The sequence below is a fragment of the Barbus barbus genome, assembly GCF_936440315.1.
Source record: "Barbus barbus genome assembly, chromosome: 49".
Taxonomy (NCBI): domain Eukaryota; kingdom Metazoa; phylum Chordata; class Actinopteri; order Cypriniformes; family Cyprinidae; genus Barbus; species Barbus barbus.
Window position 1 is genome coordinate 13,557,494 of NC_136727.1, and position 22,397 is coordinate 13,579,890.

A 22,397-nucleotide genomic window follows, 5' to 3' on the forward strand; every position below is an offset into this window, starting at 1 on the left:
TTAAATATTGTTATTTTTTTAGGTTTGCCATGTATATAGCCTTTGATTCAAATATGGCATACAATGAAATATAAATAAATAAATGCTTCATAGGAGTGTGTTTGCTTCAATCCCCTGATTGGTGGATGATCTTTTTAGGATTATGGGTTGTGTGGTTCTTCACCTATATGTAAAAAAAAAAAAAAAGAGAAAAACAGATATCCTATCACGTCAGAGCTCACGGTACACCTTTCTCCCAGGGATTATAGAGATTCCTTAAATATCAAGTTCTCTGTGGAGAAAATGAGTTTCATTCTCCATACACACACCTGTGACTACGCATCAGCTGAATTTTATATGACTGTATGCATTGTGCCTAATACCTTTTATTCATCTTGATTTATATCACACATTAGACACATCCGCCTCTGTATTTCACATTTCTTCGCCAATCTCTCTACCGACTGACACGTTTCTCCCACTATATGTTCTATACTGCCCAGCTCTAGTTGAAACGTCTGTCAAGTTAGTCTGCCCCTCTTCCTGAGTGTGTGTGTGTGTGTGTGTGTGTGTCTATCTGTCTGTCTGTTTCCGTGTCTGTGTGTGCCCACTAGCTCGGGGTGCTTCGCAGACCTGCTGGGAATAGGAGCGGCCTCAGTGTGTCAAGCCCAGGAGGGGAGGCCGTTGGGGAGCGAGAGGGGCGAGAGGGGGATTAAGCAGCCCCAGGTCTGTCACGGTGACATTTCTCTCCCTGGCTCAGCAGCAGGGGTTGGGTTTACCCTCCTAACCTTCAACTTTCAGCCTTAACCCATTAATCCCTTTGTGTCTGCCCGCCCCGCGCAAACACACTCACAATATGGCAGCAGGAGGCTGTGGAGGCAAGGAGCCGGGGTCCCTTTGACAGCTTTTCACCCACAGACAGGGGCCTTCATCTCTCTACATTCCCCAGTGTACAAGCCTCCCCCCTACCAAAAAAGGGTGACAGTTGGTCAGCCAATCGGTCATTTTTGTACATTTTTCCAGTTTTGAAAACTGCATTTGGGAGGTTAATTGCTAAATAAGCTCATGTTTGAACGGAAACCCATCTTTATTTCTGACGTTGGTTGGAATTAGTGTTACCTGAGCGCGCTAGGTGCTGTCGTCTTTCTTAAAAAGTGACAAAACGTTTACATCTCCTCTTTGAATACTCCTACTAGATGGCAAATATTTGATTGCATTGCTCAGATTCGAAGCCGGATCTGGCTTGTTGTAGGGACAGAGCGAGTGTTAATAATAAAAGAGCTCATCTGAATTTTTGGGGCTTTTCATGTGAGCCCCCCCGTTATTCCAAAATCCCACCGGGATAGAGATTTGCAAGTCCTTTGCCTCTGTGTATGAATAAGCATGTGTCTCAAGGTATTTTTGAATCCGTAAGAACATGGGAGCCTTCAGGATATGCTGCACAGAAGGTGCGTGGTTGGAGGGCAATGCCCCTCTATTACCCCTCCCTCTCACCTATCGCTTTCTCTTCCCTCAATTTATGGCGTTGCATCTCTTTTTATTTATTACACTTTTTATTGTCTTTTCCCTCTTCTTTCTTTTTATATCAAAGCAGTTGACTCAAGAGCATTGACCGCAGTGTCCTGCACTGTGACATCTGTTTGAACATCAGTTTTCTGTCTTGTTTCGCTGTCATGCAGTTTATGATCACATGGTGTTGTTTTCTACCGTTCAAAAGTTTGGGAATTTATAATGTTTGAAAGAAGTGTCTTATATTCACCAAGGCTGCATTTATTTGATAAAAACACAGTAAAATTGTGAAATGTTTAACAAATTTAAAATAACGGTTTTCTATTTTAATATATTTTAAAATGATTAATTTATTTTGGTGATGCAAAGCTGAAATCGCTTTCAGTTTTGGTAAAAATTATGCATCTTTGCTTAATGCTTGCTTAAAACATTAATTAAAAAAAAAATAGTTGTCGGCGCTGATAGCCTTGTGGGCAGCGTGCTGACATATAGCGCAGTTGCACTTAAAGGGTCACGAGTTCGAATCCCATCTCGTGGACCTTTCCCAATCCCATCCCTCTCTGTCTCACTCGCTTTCTGTCAGATCTCCACTGCCCTATCAAGAAAAAAGTAAAAACGGCAAAAAATAAAACAAAACATTCTGACCCGAAACATTTAAATGGCTGAATGAATGGTGAATGAACAAATTAATAAACGAACAAACAAATGAGTGACTGAATAAAAGAGAGAGAGAGAGTAGAATGAATTAAACTGGCTCACAATTATGAATTAAACTGGCTCACAATTAACTGATTAATTTATTTGTGAATTGTTGACTCTCTGTATGTGCGAATTCAATACAAAGTTGCTGTTTTATTATATTATTGTCAATTTATTATTTTGTTGTCTCTCCCATATTGGGCAGAGTTCCAATCCTAATCTAGTTATTATGTTGTGATGAATCACTTTGTTTTGAAGCTTAACAGTGATTATGTTAAAAAAAACAACCCAGCACTTGGTGAAATATGGACAAACCCAGCGATTGGGTTAAATGTTTAATCCAGCCTTCTGGGTAGTTTTAACCCTCTGATGGTTTTCATTTCTGTCCACACTTGTTTTTTTTGGGGTCTCCAGAGACCCCAGACAATAACATTTAATTTTGTAACAAGATAATAGGTTTTTTTTTTTTTTTACAAATGTAATTTTACCCTGTTTGTTAATGTTTTTACTCAACATTTGTGCAGTTTTTGGAGGATTTATGATATCTTTTAAATTTCTATAAATAAATAAAGAAACATTTATTTAAATAGGCTTTTTACAAAAAAACAGCATTTAACTGTTCACTTTATAAAAGTGAACTTTTATAAAAACTTTCATTCATGGGGATAACATGGATCATTTTAAATGATTTAATGTAACATTTATACCCATTTTTTGGAAAATGCAGTTTTAAAATAAAAAAAATCACTTTAACCACTAGATGGCTATAGAGCTCCACTATATGCTATTTGCTATTTGACTACCTGAAAGATATCTTTTCACAAGTTGGATTCAGTTGGATTCATATCTAAATATTATAAAAATCACAATTATAACAAAAATAAAATATTTTTTGTCAAAGTTTAGTATTTTTTGTACTGAAAAACCCCCAGTTTTTCAATAATGTTACATTATAATTAGAATCAAACCTGAACAAAATGTTACAAAGAGAAATGTTGGAGTCTTAAGATTTTATCATTTATTTCAATTATCTATTTTTAATATAATTCTACAATTTTAATCAACATTTCAGTTACTAACTGTAACAGAACAAAAATGAACAGAAATGAACAGTTATATTACATATGAACACATGAACTGAACAGCAATAACAAGTGAGCAAATAAAGCAGTAAAAAGATAAAATTTAGTAAAAGAAATCAGTAAATGGGGAAAAAATCTAGCAACGAGGAACAATAAGTGTGTGTGTGTGAGAGAGAGAGTGTGTGAGTACACATTGTCGGTGTCAGTGTCACCACTTTATATTTGTGTTGGTTCTGCATTTTGTATGATTTTATTTGACAAATTATAGCCTTACAAATGTGTGTGTTTGTGTGTTTGTGTGTGTGTGAGTGTGCACATTTTCAATGTGTCAGTGTCACCAATTTATTTTTGTGGTGGTACTGCATTTTGGATGATTTTATTTTACAAATGATAAGAGAACAGTTTTTATAGTCTCAAAAATGTGTTCCTCTATATGTGTGTGTGTGTGTGTGTGTTGTGAGCAATATAATTTAGCATTGTGGATGTTTTTTGCATTGGTGGAAGTGTGCCACTTTATTTGTGCCATTTCTGTCGATGTGTTCTGCGTTGTTTCTGATTTTGATGATGAATTTTGTCTATTTTGATTGCGGGGTCTCCAGAAACCCCGAAAACCACGAGTGTCACAAATTTTGTCACGCTAACATAAAAACAGATATCATTCCAATTTTTTTTTTTTTTTTGTAGATCTAGAAAGTGTTGAGAGCCGTAGAAGGTTTCATACCATTTGGACAAAGGGAACATTTTTTTTTTAAATTGAGCAAAAGTCATTTGCGGGTCAAAAAGACCCCGCAAACCATCACAACTATTTCTTAAAAATTACTGTATTTCTTGCTTAAAATGAACCCAAAAGAGGTTGGAAATTAACATGTTCGATAAATTAACATTCACTAATAAGTTGAATAAATAATAAAGTATTAAACATTTTTTTAATTGCTTATTAATAAATGTTCAACTTTTGATTATTGCTGATGCCTCCATATAGCAATTTAGGCAAGTTAAATAAAACTACCCAGAAGGTTGAGTTCAGCATTTAGTCAAAACAACTCAATCGCTTGATTTGTCTATATTTCACCCAGCACTGTGTTGGTTTAACCAACATTTTTAAGAAGGTAAAATAAATAATGAGTAGTCACAGCATTTAAAATATACACTGTCATACATAGAAATTTTAACCTAAAATGTTAAAGATGTTATTGTCAGCTACCCATCATTCTCTCTGTCTCTGTGTGTATCTCTTCTTTCTGTTCTCTTTCCCTCTCTGTCCCTTGTGTTCTTCTTTCTCTCCCTGGCAGTGGTTCCCATCCTCTCACCCATAAAATCAGCATAAAATTGACCTGACTCTGCCAGATCAGATGGAGGAGTTGGGCTTCAGATCCCTGGGGAGAAGGAAATTCAGTCTTTGTAAAAATATTATAAGACAAGGTCCGTGAAATCTCACAATGGGATTATGTAATGCACCTTTGTCAGTCTTTTCACTTTCCCCCCCCCCTCCCTTTCCTCTCTGAACTCTGGTCAGCACCGGTGGAGAATATGTGGGCATATTTATGTTTGCCATGCAGTGCAGCAACTACGGTGGATTTGGAAGATACAAAAAAAAGAAAGGGTTGGGTTATGAAAAATGGAGAGAATCATCCGGCGAAGGAAGGTTGGAGGTTGAAGTTGGGTTCATGCCCGACATGCTAAATCATTAGAGCGTTCATTGTGCTAGTCACTGGTTCATCTGACATCAGTTCCAGCACAGCAGAACTGAATCATCAGCACTGTTGCTGTGGATTAGATCAGAATGCAGAAGTAAGACTTTCGGTTCAAATATGATGGGAAGTTCATATTGTTAGTCTCTAAATTGATGCTGACATGAAAGAGGAAACAGTTAACATGCAAATACTCTAAATTTAACTCGACTCATTGATCTGGTTCATTGATATAGCTGCTGTTTGTTTGTCGATATAACCTGAAACCTAAAAATATAAACTGCTGCAGCTAAATTTGGTTGTCAATTTACCTTTTAGTGCTTAATCCTGTTATGTACACACAGTTCAGTAATTTACAGGAGTAACATCCGCATTCTACAAAAGAACTGTGGAAAATGTAGGTAGTGGCAACCGCTTTTACAGAAATTCTACACAGCGTGTACAGAACCGATCTAAACAACGAGTTGTTTTTTTAAAAGCATATCAAAGTTGTATTTTTCTATAGATGTTTTTCCTGAATGTGGAAGTCCAAGGACGATAACGATAAAGATAACGATAAAGATATAGTTCTAAATGTCCACACTACAGCTGTAACAAAGGCACCGAGAAACAATATAGTTAGAATCACTTCCAGAACGATTTTTTTTCCAGCTGATGAATGATACAAACTTTGACACCCAATGAGAATCCATCCTGCTATCACAAGCTCGAGAATTTAAAGCAGCAGAGGAGTGTGCGCTTAGAATAAACAGACATATCGTCCGTTGGTGTGAACGCTAATATAGTCATCTTTATAGTTATCGTTCTTGGTGTGAACGGGGATGCTTTGCATTTCAGGTCTCCAGTGTTTCTAGTCATATTAGCGTATATTCAGAGCTGATAATCTAATGTTAAACCTATTAAAATATAAAAAAAATGCACATGGCTCCATAGCGCTATCACTTTACAGTGTTGCCATTTGTCAGTGTCTCACAAGTTTAATGAGTGTGTAGATGACACGAAGCTGGCACAGATGTTCACTATTTGAATGGGTTCCTATGGAGACCGAAACAGAAGAGCATCCAATCGGAAGCTAGAATTCGTAATGACGGCGCTCATCATTTACTCAGGAAAAAGGTCTATATGCACGGCTCAAGAAATCTCAGTGAGGGAAGCATGTCAAGAACAAGCCCCTAATCAACCAAAATTTCGTGACCTGCATGTGCCAGTTTTATTAAGTCCATAAACTGGTTTGCTTTATGAGCTGAGCCCAAACAACAAAGCCCAAAGACGCATAGTAAGCGTTGCTTAAAATAAGTGGACATGGCAACCCTATACGAAGTAGCCTTCCAAACATAAAAAGAACATTTAAAATCTGAACATAAAAACCCTTTTGTTGCTGTAATGTTACTTTGGTCAAAATTCGCAAATACTAAAAGTGAGATGCCAGATAATTGCTGTAGCAACCAGTGTCAATTTCGCAATTTCCGTACAAAACAGTTATTTAGGGTATTCACTCTGAAATTCATTCCTGAAACTTTGTATGTATGAGGCACTGCTAGAGTGTTCTAAGTGGTTTCTAGGTAGATTTGTTTTTGTTTTGTTTTTTGTATTTTTGCTTTAAGCATACTTTTAGTCCTTGCTTTGTTGGCTTGGTCTTAAGATTTCATATTATCAAAATTTTGGTGAAATTTTGCATTAAAAAAGTTCATTATCAACAGTGTAGTGATCTATGTAGCCGAGCTCACACACAAGTCACTTTCAAAGCAAGCAGCTTTCCGTTGGTTATCGCCCAAATTTGCTTGATCATCATGAAGTCTTTCACCCTTATGCAAAACTCCCAGTCGCATGATTTCTATTGACTGGATTCGCCTGTGCAATTTTGCTGAGCAACCGTAAATGTGACCACACATTGAGTCCTGCTTCATAGTTGTACTAGTTCTGTGTGACCATCTGATCTCTTGTAAGAGCATATATATCTTTCATCAAACAGGATATTTCAACTTCCTGTAACAGACCGGTCTTTGATGCAGGGTCATTCGTACTATAAATATTAACTCCCCTTAAGAAGATAACAGAGTGATGTGTAGCTATTTGCAGCTTTCGTTTTGGTTGCCAAATATTTTGTGTAGTTATATAGCAAACTGTTGATTCACTGTGTTTGATTCATTGATTCGTCTTAACTGCTTCTTTTGTATCTTCTTTTCTAAATTAAGAGTAAAGTTAAGAATATTTTGTTTCTTTACTAAAATGTTTCTTAGGATTGTTCTAAAGACAAAACTGCATTCCTGAAAACAGTATTCTTAAAAATATTGTGAATATAAGTTAGGATAACCTCCAACTTGTCTTAAATCCCCAAAGGTAAGATGTTAAATGACAAGTCAAGCCAGTAGTGATGTAAACTATGTGCACACTTACTATGATTATAGTAATCGGTGGACAGTGGACAAAGAACTGTTCTTCTGCAGGAATTGGCATGCAATCTGAAAACCCCAAAGCTTGTCATTTTTCTTTTCTTAAGAATAAAATTTTTCAGAACTTCTTAAGAATTGCACTTAGGAACAAACTTCTTAGAATGTATTTAGAAATTCCATAATTTCTTTCTTTAGGAGATTTTCACGAATCTGTCCCCTGGATTGATACATACAATAATTGGAATTCTAAATTAACAGTTAATATTCCTAGTTATTAAAAAATGTATGCTCAAGGGGAAAAAAAAGTTGCAAATAGAGGTGATTTCTTTGCAGTGTTTATAGCACACAATACTGAATAGAAATCTAATTGAGTTGTGAAGAGAGCAAATATTTTCACCGCTATTGTTATAATATGGAGGTGCTAGATCAGAAGTACCTTTCACACCCCTCATATGAGACTGTTTGTGTGGGTCTGTGCACAAACTCATTGTCTAGTTTCAGGGTCCTCTCGTTGACCTTCAGCAGACATTGAGTTGTTGTTTTGTGGTCCAAGCTGATCTTTTTAGAGTGACTCATAGCGGAGGTGTCTTGTGTGTCACAAGCCGTATTGTTTTTAAAGTCTGCACACAGTTATTTATGACAGATTATGGCGTTAAACCAAAAATCAAAACAGTTTTGAGCTGTCATGGCTATCATGATACTGAGTTAATGTTAAGTTAGTAACTCCTAAACCGTGGTTAGCACACATGCTGTGACAGATATATGTACCTTTTAACAAAAAGAAAGCTAACTGGAATAGTTTTCATTTTAATTAAACAAAGAAAATATATAAATAATTTTAATGTAAACTGTATAATATTTTAAGATTGAAATATAAGAAATATAATAATAATAATAATAATAATAATAATATTTTTTTACCCTGCACATATATAAACAAAAATGCTGTATAATAATAATAATAATAATAATAATACAAATTATAATAATATTATAAAACGTGTTGTTCAAATAAAAATCCATTAATTATAATAAGAATGATTATTAATTTATTTTATGTTTTATAAATATATTTGCATTGCATATAAAAATTTCAAATATTAATAATTATGAATCTTTCCTCTGAAATGATACATACAATGATTGGAATTTTAAATTAACAATTAATAATCCTAGTTATTGAAAAATATGCTGTGAAAAAATATTGTTACACACGCGCGCATAGGTGTATATATTTATATATATGTGTATGTATATGTGTATATAAATAATATTATTATTACTACTACTACTAATAATGTTTAAAACTAAATAAATTAATACATTATTATTACTAATATTACTATTTTATTTGTTTATATATAACTATATTTTACGTTAAAAATGAATAATAATCAAATAATTCAAAATATAGCCTATAACATAAATACATTTATAAATTAATTTATGTTTTCAGTTGGTACATTATTTTTAATGACTGCAGTAAAGGCTTTCCTTTTAACACATTTAGGTGTGAAATATTAATGCAGCGCCACACATCTGCTGTTTCTGCAGGTAGTGGAGTATTGTCTGTGTCTCTCTGAGTTTCTAAAGGCCTCTATCTAACCGGATGACATTTGCATATGCAGAACGTTCCATGCCTGCGCTCGCTGCCGCGGTGTGCCGACACATTGGAGAATCCACCCTTGCCCCCACCCCCTTCATTAATATGTATGTGTTCTGAACGGTGCGTGGTTGCTGATTAATGCTGTCTGTCAATTTCTTACAGATCCGACAGTGCTATGGAAGTTCCCTCAGGACTTTGGAGACCAGGTTGGAGACAGACGAACTTTTTTTTTCTTTCTCTCCGTACACCCCCCCCCCCCCCCCCCCCCCACCAGCACCACATCCACGACCCCTCCTGCTCCTAAAGGCCTCCCTCCTTCCTCTCTTCCTTCCTTTTCTCTATCTCTCTCTCTCTCCCTCTGCCATGCGGTGTGATGTTGCTGATAATGAAAAGCAGTGAGCAGGTCTTCAATAAGCGTTGTTCTGGTAATTATCAGCTGGCTGTGATGTGAATGGGTGCGGATTGAGCAGCTTCGTACGCCCACCGCTGTATCTCACACCAGTACAGCTGTGTGTCGCTTATGAGTTGGTACTATATCACACTAGTAAGGCATAACAATATTTACTGAAAAGAAACTAATAAACCAGCATAATCAGTTGATATTTGGCTGTTTTGAGATTGTCACATCTCATTCTACCTAGTGCGACACACGGGTAGAATGAGACTCAAAAAATATATAATTTTTTAAAATTGTTAAAAATATATTTAGAAAATATTTTAAAAATAATTAAATGAACATTAATAGTTTTTATAAAGGCATGCATTTTAAAATAAATATGTTAAGAGTTAAAAATTAAACAAATATATCATTTTCTTTGAATGCTATGTAAAATGTATTGATTCAGCAGTTTTGAGTACATCTTAATAAATAATTACATTGGAAATGTAAAGATGGATGGACATTTTCTTTTATTTAAATGCTTATTTAAATATGAAATGTTACAAATATTCAAATTATTATTAATGCTTTTCATTTTTTACAGCTTTAAATATCAGTATTTAAAACATTTAAATTAAATGAAATCTGTAAAATAAAATGTATATACTTATTTCGATATGTTAAAATTAATATCTATAAATAGATGAATATGTATTTGTAGCTAAAAGTGTATGTTTATTTATATATATATATATATATATATATATATATATATATATATATATAATCTCTCTATATATAATGTTCTATTATATTTTTAATTTTTAACATGTTTAAATATCATTATTAAACATTTACATGAACTATATGATATATTTTATTTTATTTTAAATATCTTTACTTATTAGCATGTTAAAATATTTGTATACAAATATAAAATGGATGAATTTGTAGCCAAAAAGATATATATACTAATCGAAAGTGCTTTAAAAACCTGAAAATCTTTCGAATTGATCAATTTATCTTCCTCTTAATTACACTTTTTTTTTTTTTTTTTTCTCTCTCTCTCTCCAAGTAGGCGTTGCAAAACTTGTAAAACTCTGATCAGTAAAAGAAGAATTGGGATGTTTGCATTTGTGTTGTTGGCTGGAGCTTGAGTGCAGATCAGGTCATGTGTGTTCTCTGCACAAGGAGAAGTGGGTCTGGTCCTGGGCCATAGTGCAGCGCTGCGGTTTTCACACTCTTTTTTTCTGCTCGCTCTGCCTCAAAGGTCTTCATGTACAAGCCTCTCCTCTTGCGCAAAGCAAATTGGACGCTTCATTACGAACTAAAATGAGAACGCAAGAAAGAAGACGTGACCATGTGCACTTTGCTCTTCATCAGGCTTTTGCAGCGATGCTTCAGAAACTCTTTCTTGGCCAGCAAGAACAAAAAGCCAGAAGGGTGATTTAAATAAAACGACTAAGAAAACTCTAGTCCTTGTTTGGTGACAAGATCGTATCTGGTTTAAGATGTGTACAGATGGATCGGCCTTTTCCACATCGACATAAAGGCTCTCATTGAGTCGCCTCATTACCAGGATTAGGCTCTTTTCGCCTCTTTGTACGGCTGCTCCCTCTCTAGTCGCTGAAATCCCTTTTTTCCCCCAAGTTAGCCAGCATATGGCAGCAGCAGCTCCGATCTCTACAGGCCTCCTTTGTTTATCCTCTTATTGTTGCGGCGCGTAATGACAGTTGTAGGCCGTAGATCAGGGTGGAGGGGTTACTTTACCCCAGGGGAGCGCGTGAGAGAGAGGGCGAGGGAAGAGACGGAGACAGACAGGACTGTGGATTATGGAAATATGAATTGATTTTTTATCCTCCTCTCTTCCACTAGCCGCTCTGCTCGAATAGGGACTCTAAATGAGGGGCGAACAGACTGGAGGCTGGCACAGAGGGCGGCGAAATATGAAGTGCGATCCCTCGGCCCCAGAGACTCGCCGTGGCCGCGGTCACCTACAGCTGCCATGTGGAGCGGCTCGAGCGCCGTATATATCTGAATCACAAGGAGGCCATTTTTTGCAAATGAAGCAGACAGATGGAAAAGCGAGACTTTATCGCCCCGATCCCTCTCAGATCATTTTCCGGATGTCAGTTTAAAGGGAGAAATAAAAGAAAATAAACAGATATGCATATGCGGGTTATTCTCTCTTTTTTCTCATTTCTGTGCTTGCATTTATTTGACATTATTTGAAGTTATTTGAAAGGATTTGCTATGAAGCGCCTCATGTTTTCATTGATGGAGGATTAAGGAGAGGCAGCTTGTAAATAACTGGAGATATTAGCTGTATTTGTCGTTTACAGTGAAAGTGCTATGAACCCTTTATAGTTTCGTGTGCTCGCCGGTTTGTGGTCGGTGTATGATCTCAACAGGAAGTTTCAATTATTGAGCAACACTAAGAAATCTCAAATCACTTTTTTTCTTGACGCTTCATAGCAGCGTGCAGCATATTACTGTTGCTTTTTATTAACAGGTGCAGTTAGGGTTATTAGCAGGCCCACATGGAATCTGTGCTCGCAGAGAGCTTGAAAGATTTCCATAGTATTTGTCTGTCGTACATATATTTTTACTCATTTTATCATGCTTTAAATATTAATAATATATTAAATAAGCTTATTTAATGTGTTCATTTTGTACATTATTGTTATTATTGTAATAGGGCAGTCAAATCGATTAATCGTGATTAATTCTATCCAAAATCAAAGTTTTTGTTTACATAATACATGGGTGTGTGCTTTGTATATTTATTATGTATATATAAATGCACACACATACAGTATATATTTTGAAAAAATTTACATGTATATATTTATATTCATATATTTTATTATTATTTATATAAATATATTTAATATGCAAACATAACATATTTTATATATGCATGTGTGTATTTATATAATAATAAATATCCACAGTACATAATAAATATACACAGTCCACACACACATTATGTAAACAAAATCATGTTTTGGATGCGATTAATCATTATTAATCGATTTGACAGCATTATATTATGTTGTATTATTATATTATTAATTTAAAATCAAATAATGATTACACTTAGCTTTATTTTTATTGCAAGATACACTCGATGGCGAACATGAAATTATGTGGAGAAGAGAAAGACATGTCAATACATTATTTAAAAGTAAATGATAGATAAATAAATCTCAAATTAAAATGTATTATTATTATTAATTTAAAATTACATGATCATTCCAGTGAGCTTTCCTTTTTAAGGGTAGGAAATGATGAAGAAAGTTAATAAATCAGACTAAACGCGTCATCTGAAATCTGATAGGGTGAGCCATTTAAAAAATTGTTGCAAAATAGCCCATTTCCAATGGCCACACATCAGACATCATGTTAATGTTGCTGGTTTCTACATGTGAGCTGTAATGAATGAGTGTGTTTATTGAATATTTATATCTACCATAGCGCTGTTTTATAAAAATAATGAACCATCAGAGGTCATGTTAAACTAGATTTGGGGTCAAGCAGGACCTGATATTCTGCATCTAGAAGATAATCATATCGTCTTGTTTATCTATCTCAAATTTAACCTTTAACCTTGACCTTATCATGCCCATCCTTGAGATCTACACAGTTCTCCAGCATTGCTTTCTATTCCACCGGGAATAGCGCAGCACTAACATCACATTCCAAGCCACCAGCAGAGTGTGTTTGACCTGATGGATGTTGGAGAGTTTCACAGGAGCCTCCAGATGTCACTCGGCCCTCCATCTCCTTAGTTAGGCGGCGAACCGGCATGCTGAGTGAAGCTACAGCTCATGTAACAAAGCGAGAAACTGCGTCCCCCGAGCCTCGCTGCGCAAATATTTGTCTAGTTTTGACACAGTGTACAATCATATGCCCCAAGCCTGACACTACATGATTGGTAGCCTTTCCCCCCAGCTTCACCCCCTCCTCTGCAGGACACGCACCAGCAGCCCGGGGGGGAAGGCCAGCCAGCGGTGCATCATCAAGGAGCACGAAGAGCGCCGTTGTGGTTTCAACGCTTTAACATAGAGGGCATGAGCCGTGATTGAGGAGAACATGGAGGAATGGTAAGGGGGGCCATGCCTTGCTCATGGGGTATCCCTTACTCGTCTCATTTTGGAGATTTTTCTTCAGTTCAGATCTCCAGAGAGCGGGTAATGTGAGGGCCGGGCCCAGTTAGCTGGCCTTTGCGTGAGGCTAGTCGAAACTCCCTCACTAAGGCCACGCTGTTGCCCGTGGCGTCTGATTACCCTGACCTTAGGGCTTTGAGAAAGGGAAAAAGCATTCTCCTCACGGTTTTATCTGTTAGCGGTGCCAGAAACGCTGGAGGGTGCTTGTAGGAAACAGTCTTCATTACATCGGATGTCTCAGACGTTGACTTATTCATCAAGAAAGGGACATCTTGCAAAAAATAAAAGGATATTTCTCTGTCACACATCCTCTTTTAATGTGGAACGGGATGATTGGTCACACGCCGGTTTTACTTCCCTCTGCAGCCACAGTTTCGGTCCACCTACTGAAGCGAAATTAAGAACTACATGGTGACCTTCCATTTTTTTAAACGTTGTCGATAAGTATCTTAAACAAGAGGTGTTTTTTTTTTTTTTTTTTTTAAGAACCTCAATCGAGGAAGGAAATGCTTGTCGTTGGTCTAAAGTGGAGGATGTCCTGGTTTGGTGGAGGACGAGATAGACGGAGAGAGAGAGAGCGTGAGGGGGTGGTGGTTGCGTTTCTCAGAGACTCCACACGCTTGATGTAGCTTCTAGCCACAGCTGAGAGAAAGATAGAGAGAGAGAGAGAGCGAGTGATCACGCGGTCCAATGGGAGTTGACAGCTTAAACGCAGAAAATCCCCCAGGCCACTTGGCACTCAATTAATGATGTTTCTGGCTCTGCGGTTCTCGGGCATATGTAGCTGAATCTCGGCTTGGCCCAGTAGAATATCAGTTGTGTATTCTGAAGAACAAAAAACGCTCATCCGTCACATTAATGTATTCATTTTAGAGCGTTTTGGAGAGTCTATCCTCCTGCGTTTGTTTTCAAAATTAAGCGAAACCTTGTTGTTTGCACACAGTTTTAGTAGCCTGAATATCATAGAGACTTGTGGATGGTCTTTTTCACTTGAACCACCTAGAAACGTCCTTCCAACTACGTAGTTATTGATTGCGCAAACTGGCTAATGAGCTAAATTGGATTGAATTTAGGCATTCATTTGGAATGTTAGGCATTAAAACAATTGTACACAATTTTTCCTCATTTAAATTTTACTACTTTTGTCTCGGAGGCCAGTTTTTGTTTTTCACACTATAAAACTCTGGTTTCTAGTGTCCACAGGCCTAGTGAAGTTGGTGTTGCAAGGCTTGGGGTGGTTAACGTGGAGGTTGTGTATCTACACTGCCCCGTGTCTCGTCCCAGCGGTCCTGTCACGCACTTGTCAGTTCTTTAAGTGGGCAGAGGATCAATACATCACCTGCTACATTTCCTTAAGCAGTCTCACACAGACGGCGTGTTTGCGCGGGAAAGAAATAACCTCTGTGCCAGCACACCGAATATTAGCTTCTTACCACCTAAGGGTCAGCGCAAGAAGCCGCGAAAATAAAAGGAAGACGAAAGCTAAAGAAGAGAAATCAACCACCTCCCGCTCTGTTCGGCTCGTTTCAAGTGAAAATGTAATGCCCTGTGTCAATTTGAAACTCTGGAAGAGCTACCCCTTTAGCACTTTTCCTCGGCCCAGGGGCGAAGTCGGCACTTATTAAAGGCGCGTAGTGCAGGGTCAAAAGTGGCAAGCCAGCAGCATACGATTAAAATGTAATGAAAGGAATCTCGGTTGGAGATTTGAGGGTCCAGAGAAGGCAAGAAGATTATTTTATCCCCATTGATGTGCTGTTGCATCAGACAGCGTTGCTAATAGAGAATATACGCTTTAAGCTACAAAACCTCAAAACTGCATGACCATTATATGGGTGGACCTGGCCTTGTGTGCTCATCTGGAATTAGGCATTATTCATTTTAGATTTTAATTTAAAGTTATATTTTACATTTAATCATTTAGTAGATGCTTTTACCCAAAGTAACTTGAGGAGAACAATAGAAGCAATCAGACCAACGAGAGAGCAACAGTCTAGCACAGTACACGCAGCTAGTTTTATTTTTTAATTTTTTATTTTGAATAGGATAGGTAAGTGCAAGTATTAATTGGCCAGGTGCTGGCGAAAAATATGTCTTTAGACGTTTTTTGAAAATGGTTGCTCAAATTTAGATAGGCAGGTCATTCCACCAGCTAGGAACAGTCCAGGAAAAGGTCAGTGAGAGTGATTGTGTGCCTCTTTGGGATGGCACCACAAGGTGTCGTTCACTTGCAGAAAGCAAGCTTCTGTAGGGCGCATAAGTTTGAACTAGCGAGTTTAGGTATATTGGTGCAGCGCCAGTTGTTATCTTGTAGGCAAACATCAGTCATTTGAATTTGATGCGAGCGGCTATTGGCAGCCAGTGTAAATTGATGAAGAGAGGTGTAACGTGAGCTTTTTTCGGCTTGTTAAAGACCACTCTCACTGTGGCATTTTGGATCAGAAGCTTGATAGTACATGCGGGAAGGCCGATTTAATATTATATGGTTGGCGATATAAAGTTTATTTCTAAATTGATTTTAATATTTGAATTTTAATTAAAGATTTGGTCTTTTTTTAAAATACCAATCTTAAAGACTAAAGAATAAATTGGCAGTTGTGCCAAAAAAGTCTTAAGTCTGATAACTAGTCGAAACAGGTGAACTTACAACATGCAAGGAATAAAGTTGCAAAAAAGGCATTGTGCCGAATAAAGTTGCAAATTTGAGTAGGTACAGTTAACCTTAATTAATTGTTTTTCTTTACCATTAATAATAATACAAAATAATACATTTTATTTATTTAAAAAATACATTAAGTAAAATCGCAATTGTGGGAAATAAATGTGCTTTTTTTTAAGGCTAAACCTTAAAGCATAGAGAATAAATTTACAGTTGTGCAAATAAATATTTAAGCAAATAAACTTAAATTTTAAAACTTAATTTAATTAATAATAAAAAAAAATCGCAATTGTGGGAAATACATTAGATTTGTTGTTGTTGTTTTTTAAAGACTAAACCGGCATAGAGAGTAAATATACAGTTTTGCAAATAAATAAGTAGACAGACAGACAGAAATAAATAAATACATCAAAATCATAATTGTAGGAAATAAATTTGAAATTACAAGAAATTTAGTCAAAGAAATGAGAAATGGTCTCGACTGTTAAAGTAGCGTTTCTGAGAAACAGCTTCAGTTTCGAGAAATAAAGTTGCAATTGTGAGAAAACACTGTTAAAAAAAAGTTTTTTAGAATTAGAAGCAATTTTAGAAATTTCAAATAGTCACAGTTGATGTTAATTAATGGTTTGAAGTAGTTACAGTTGACCTTAATTCGTGGTTTTTCCCTTAACCTTGAAGTTTTCTAAAGACATTTAGGCAATAAGAGTATTGATTGAGTGTTCTGATACACTGAGAACACTATATTCATATTGCAGATAAAAAATGGCATTAAAATCCCATAGATTAACATTGTAGGTGGAACCAGAGTCATATCTAGACCAAGATATCAGTAACCACATAGCGCTTTAAAACCACACCTTAGCAACAACATTCTAGCATCATGGTGGCGAATTTCGCACAGACGAGCAATACTCAAGTTTTCTTCTGAAAATGTAGAACTCTAGTTTTTATATGTAGTAGTAGTAGTAGAAGATGCATTTGATTTTAGACCCAGTAGCGTTTTCGTCATCATAACCACGGGGTGCTTCATGTGTTACGCCCGCATTCTCTGACACCCAGAGAGAGAGAGGGACATGGAGAAAGAAGCAGGGCTTAATTGGGGTTTGGGGGTACAGTGAACACTGACCTGTGGGGAGATTTGGTTTGAACCTGTCACTGGGATCTCGGTGCCGTCAGCATGGTGGCTCTGCCAATCTCTGTCTCTCTTTCTCTCTCTTTCCTCACACATACACAATCACACACTTCTCCCCTGCTGGAGACAGTTCCATAGCGCCGTGTAGACCTGCTGGCTGGCAGAATTTTTAAAGAGCATGGAGGTTTAAAGATAGAAACCCCTGGGGAGGAATCCCACCAGCTTGGAGAGAGAAAAGGGGGGAGTTTGCTGTCTCTCTCTCTCTTTCTCTATTCCTGTCTTTCTCTCACCTTATCTCTCTTTTCTCTATCTCCGTCTGTTGGTCTGTCTGCCTGGATGCCTGCCTGTCTATATCTCTGTTCTCATGCTTTATTTCCCTTTCCTTCCTTCTGCCTCTTTCTGTCCTTTTCTTTCTCCCTCTATTTCTCGCCACATATCTCTCGCGCCCCCCTCCCTGCTTCATCCCAGTATTGACAGAATGAAGAAATGCTTTTCACTAGCTCATCCGGAGCACCGCTTAGTTCCCACTCACAACATCTTTCTCTCTCCCTTTCCCTTTCTCTCTTTTTCTCCCTCCCTCCCTCCCTCCCATTCTTGTCTTGCTGTTCCCATCTAAATATTCAACTCTAACATTCACATCATCTAGTAACATTGGCTATGTTCATGCTGCAGCTGAATGTGGCCCGAATTGGATTTTTTTTCTCTCACAGATGTGACAGTTCAGGTTTTTTTTTTTTTTTTTTTTTCATGGAAGCCCGATTCGGAGTAAAAAAAAAAAAGTGTAGTTGTGGGAAAGTCGTGGTAACAAAAAGTTGTCACAATTGTTCGATAAAGTAGCATGTGTAAGAAACAGCTGCAATTATGAGAAATAAAGTATAGTTGTGAGATAAAAAGTCTCAATTAACGGAAAATTAACATTACATTTGTATAAAATGGTTTCAATTGTGTAAAATAAAGTCGCAATTGAGACATGAAGTTGAAATCATGAAAAATGGTTGCAGTTACCAGAAATAGGTGTAATTGTGAGTTATAAAGTCACAATTTTGAGAAATCAAGTCTACAGTTTTTACAGGACAGTTTGAAGAACAAAAATAACACTCAATATGGCATTTAAAATAATTCCAATCTGCCAATTATGAAAAAATAGGTTACAGTAATGTGAAAGTCACAATTGTTAAGTAGTTTATTATTAGTAATTGCTAAATTGATAAAGTAGCATTTATGAGAAACGGCTACAGTTGTGCAAAATATAGTTAAAATTTTGAAACATACTGTGCAAAAAATAAAGAAATAAAAACATTGCATTTGTGCAAAGTAGGTTTGAAGTTGTGGAAAAATAGTTGCAATTTTATAAAATAAATTTCCAATTGTGAAAAATAGTCGTAATTGTACAAAATGAAGTTGCAATTGAGAAATAGTTACAATTAGCAGACATAAATTTGCAATCATGAGACACATTCACAATCGCCAGAAATACTTGCAATAACCAGAAATTTTGAGAGTTATATACAATTTTGAGAAATAAAGGTGCAGTGTATATGTATACATTTATGTGTATATATATGTATATATATGTATATGTGTATAAATATATGTATATATATGTATATGTGTGTATATATGTATGTGTATATATATACTGCTTTCATTTTAGAAATAAATTGCAATAATAAAAAAAAAATCTTTATTTTTATTTATTTTTATTTTTTTTCAATTATTGTGTTGATCTAACTACTAGATGTTCATTGTAATTGCACTTTTGAAAGCAACTTTGTAGATGTCCTCAGGTATTTGAAGACCCTGTGTCTGTGTTGTGGTTTCACCATTTCTGGCTCTGATCGTGCACCCATACCATCAAAATCGGGCAGTTTGGCTTGGGGTAGGAACGTCATCATTATGCAGAAGCTGAGTGAAGCAGCACATCCCCTGATATCTGCTGCTGCTGCTGATGCCAGTGCTGGATCTTCTGCTCCCATCCAGCCCAGGAGAAGCTCCCTTCCTCTGCAGGGAGTTCAGAGAGGGAGCGGTAGTGTCTCCCGGTAGCGTGGGGTGGTAATAAATGCTGCTGGTGGAGGAGAGAGAGATAGTGATAGAGGAGAAGCTGTGATTGCAGGCCTCCGCAGTGGGACCAGGGGGGAATGGAGACTGCTGTCTCATTGAGTGATATCCCTGTCTCAACAGTAAATAAATAATGCAGCCTGCAGAGTTCACCCTGCCTCCTCCAGTGAGTTGTAAATGCATTAGCTGTTTTATATTCTTTTGTCTTGGGAAAATGGTTGGGAGGGAAGCAGGGAAAGGGGAAAAAACAGTACAACCAAACAACAGGAACGATAGTAACTCACGTTACACCTCTTCACACGATCCGAATCTCCTCCCAGAGCTCACTTTGGTATAGTCCCCTGATCACTTGAATGAATAGTAATAAAACGGTGAGAGGAAAAGGTGTGTAATGCTCATGCACACCAAGATTTAGAGCTACTAAAACATTATCGAGATCGAGGCGAATCGAGATAATTTTTCACTTGGATGCCAATGGATATGAATGGATTTGAAAATCACTTGTCAACATGAAATCAAATAAGTTTCTGGTACTTTTAGTATTTACATTTAATCTAAAGGCTTGTTCACACCAAGGACGATAACTATAAAGATAACGGTTAAGATATAGTTCTAAAAATCCTTCTCAGTATTAAAGAATAGCAATGACCACACCACAGCTATAACGATAAAGACACAGAGAAATGATATCGTTGGAATCACTTTCAGAACGATACAAACATTGACATCCAGTCAGAATCCGTCCTGCTATTAGGAGCTCGTGAATTTAAAGCGGTAGACGCGCGTGCGCTTAGAATAAACAGACGATAGCGTTCGCTGGTGTGGTGTTTGGCTGACGTTATCAATCTTTCATTCAAAGGGACGGTTAAACCAAAAAATGGAAATTCTGTCGTTTGCCTGCCTTTGTGTCATCCTAAACCTGTGTGACTGACTTCTGCAGAACGCATGTTTAGGCCCATACAATGAAAGTCAATGGGGTCCAATCTTGTTTTGGAACACATTTGGTGGGTTGCACCAACAAGGATTAAATTAAGCAAAGTTTAGAGCTAATCAAGGATTTGTTGATCTGGGTTTTATTTTAAACCGAGTTGTGTTGCACCGCTTAATCTTAAACTTAGATTAACAAATCGGTGATTAGAATTCTAACCTGCGATTAAAACCTCAATCTTCGATTAATTTTCTCTGCCTTGATGGATTTGTCATGGAATTAAACAGCAACAATGTTAATATTCCTTATCCTATGTCTCTGACAAGTTGCTTTTGTCGATAAAGGAAATAAACTTGTAAAAGTTCCGTCGTCTTTATAAACCTCTAACGTTATGTAGAGAGACCGTTGATCAAACAATGAAAACTTTGAAGCAGTGCATACGGATTTTAAAATCTCGGAAATATATTTAAAGTATCAATTAATGGTAGGGCTGCAACTAACGATTATTTTGATAATCGATTAGTTGGCCGATTATTCTTTCGATTAATCGATTAATCGGATTAAAAAATATTGACCAAAAAAAAACACTATTCCACATTCTGCCCAATGTTCTACAAACAAACGTGACAACTGAATGCTATGAAAACATACAGTGCTTAATTTATTAGAGCACTTATCATAATAAAGAGAAAACATATTTTAGAAATTTGTCAAAAATTTGTTTAAATTTAAAAATGTTATTGTCATTTATTGGACATAATAATAAAAAATGTCCTCATAACAGCTTGCATTCTTGCTGGTATTGTTTATGTACTTTTTGACTGCAATTGTGTATCGCGAAAAAAAATACTCAAATAAAAAATACAAAAAAAAATAAGTGCTCTGGTTTTCTTTCATAGATAACAGCAATAATGATATTATAGCATTAAAAATAGCCTACTACTGTTACTAAAGAGCTTACACATATTGGAGTACTAACCAGTACAGAAAGCCGAAAAATGATTTTGGTTATCACCAATACTGTTACTTTAGAGCAGCAGTGGCACAAACCTTACATAAACATATTGTTAAAAAACTTACATAAATTTGTTAAGCATTGTAAAAATTGAATATAGTTTAAACCTCTATTAAAAATTAAAATAATAAAGATAATAATAAAGACGAATAAAAACACAAACTCAGTGTTAACCAACAGGTAAGAGTAATGTTCTGCAGGAACTACTTTGATCACAGTCACCTCGTCATTTCTTTATCCTGTAAAAGGCCGTTATGGAGCGTCTCATGTTTATATTCAGACAGACAATTACACGCTGTTATCCCTTTAAAGTTCCTACTCTCATAAAATATTTTAATTTATTTTAAACCTTAAATTAACTTTCAACAACAGATAATTCAGCACAATAGATATGTTTGCGCTGAAAAGCCTATTAATTGTCTCCCTCTCTACTGTGTTCTGTCCGTCTGACGCGCGTGCGCGCGCCCGCCGCGCCGGCGCTCATTCGGTATTTTAAACTTAACACAGACTGTCAGGACGGACCTTTATGCAAAAATGGAAATGCTCGCGTGAATTTGTGGCATTTATAGATAAGGATATGACCGTAAACTGAACGTTTTTGCGCTGAGGACGCACACGCATCTGTCAAAGCGCCTGACAGGGCAAGCCATTACTCTTATGCATTAACTTAAAGCTTAAAATAAAGAATTATCATGTTTTGGGCAGCTTAGATCACGTGCTTCTCCGGCAGAATCTCATTCTGTTTCCTCCACTATTTTTAGATGCATTTTGTCCATAGAAATGCAGTATTCAGTGCCGTAATTTGACTAACCAGCTGAAGTTGGACGTGCACTGTGGGCAGACCCGATTAATCGATAATGAGAATCGTTGTCGATGATTTTCATAATCGATAATAATCGATTTTATCGATCAGTTGTTGCAGCCCTAATTAATGGAGAAGGCTATAGCTTATGACAAACAACCGAGATAAGAGAAAACAACTGCTATGATTCGCGGAGTACCTCCGCTCATGACGCTCCAGCACGCGTATGGAGCGGCCGTGAGAAATGAGAGGCGCAGCCGCGATCCTGTCGTCTTTTCTTTGTCGTACACTGAGATGCA

At 36.7% G+C, this 22,397-nt stretch overlaps 1 protein-coding gene across 3 annotated transcripts in view; it reads left to right on the forward strand.

The window, feature by feature from the left end:
• LOC306867728 (DENN domain-containing protein 1B-like) overlaps positions 1–22,397 on the forward strand; it is a 114,315-nt gene that overhangs the window by 30,345 nt on the left and 61,573 nt on the right. For all 3 annotated transcript variants that reach the window (XM_079413566.1, XM_079413567.1, XM_079413568.1), the window contains exon 3: positions 9,122–9,165. In XM_079413566.1, coding sequence (XP_079269692.1) covers positions 9,122–9,165 — 44 coding nt within the window. The remainder of the gene's footprint in view (positions 1–9,121; positions 9,166–22,397) is intronic.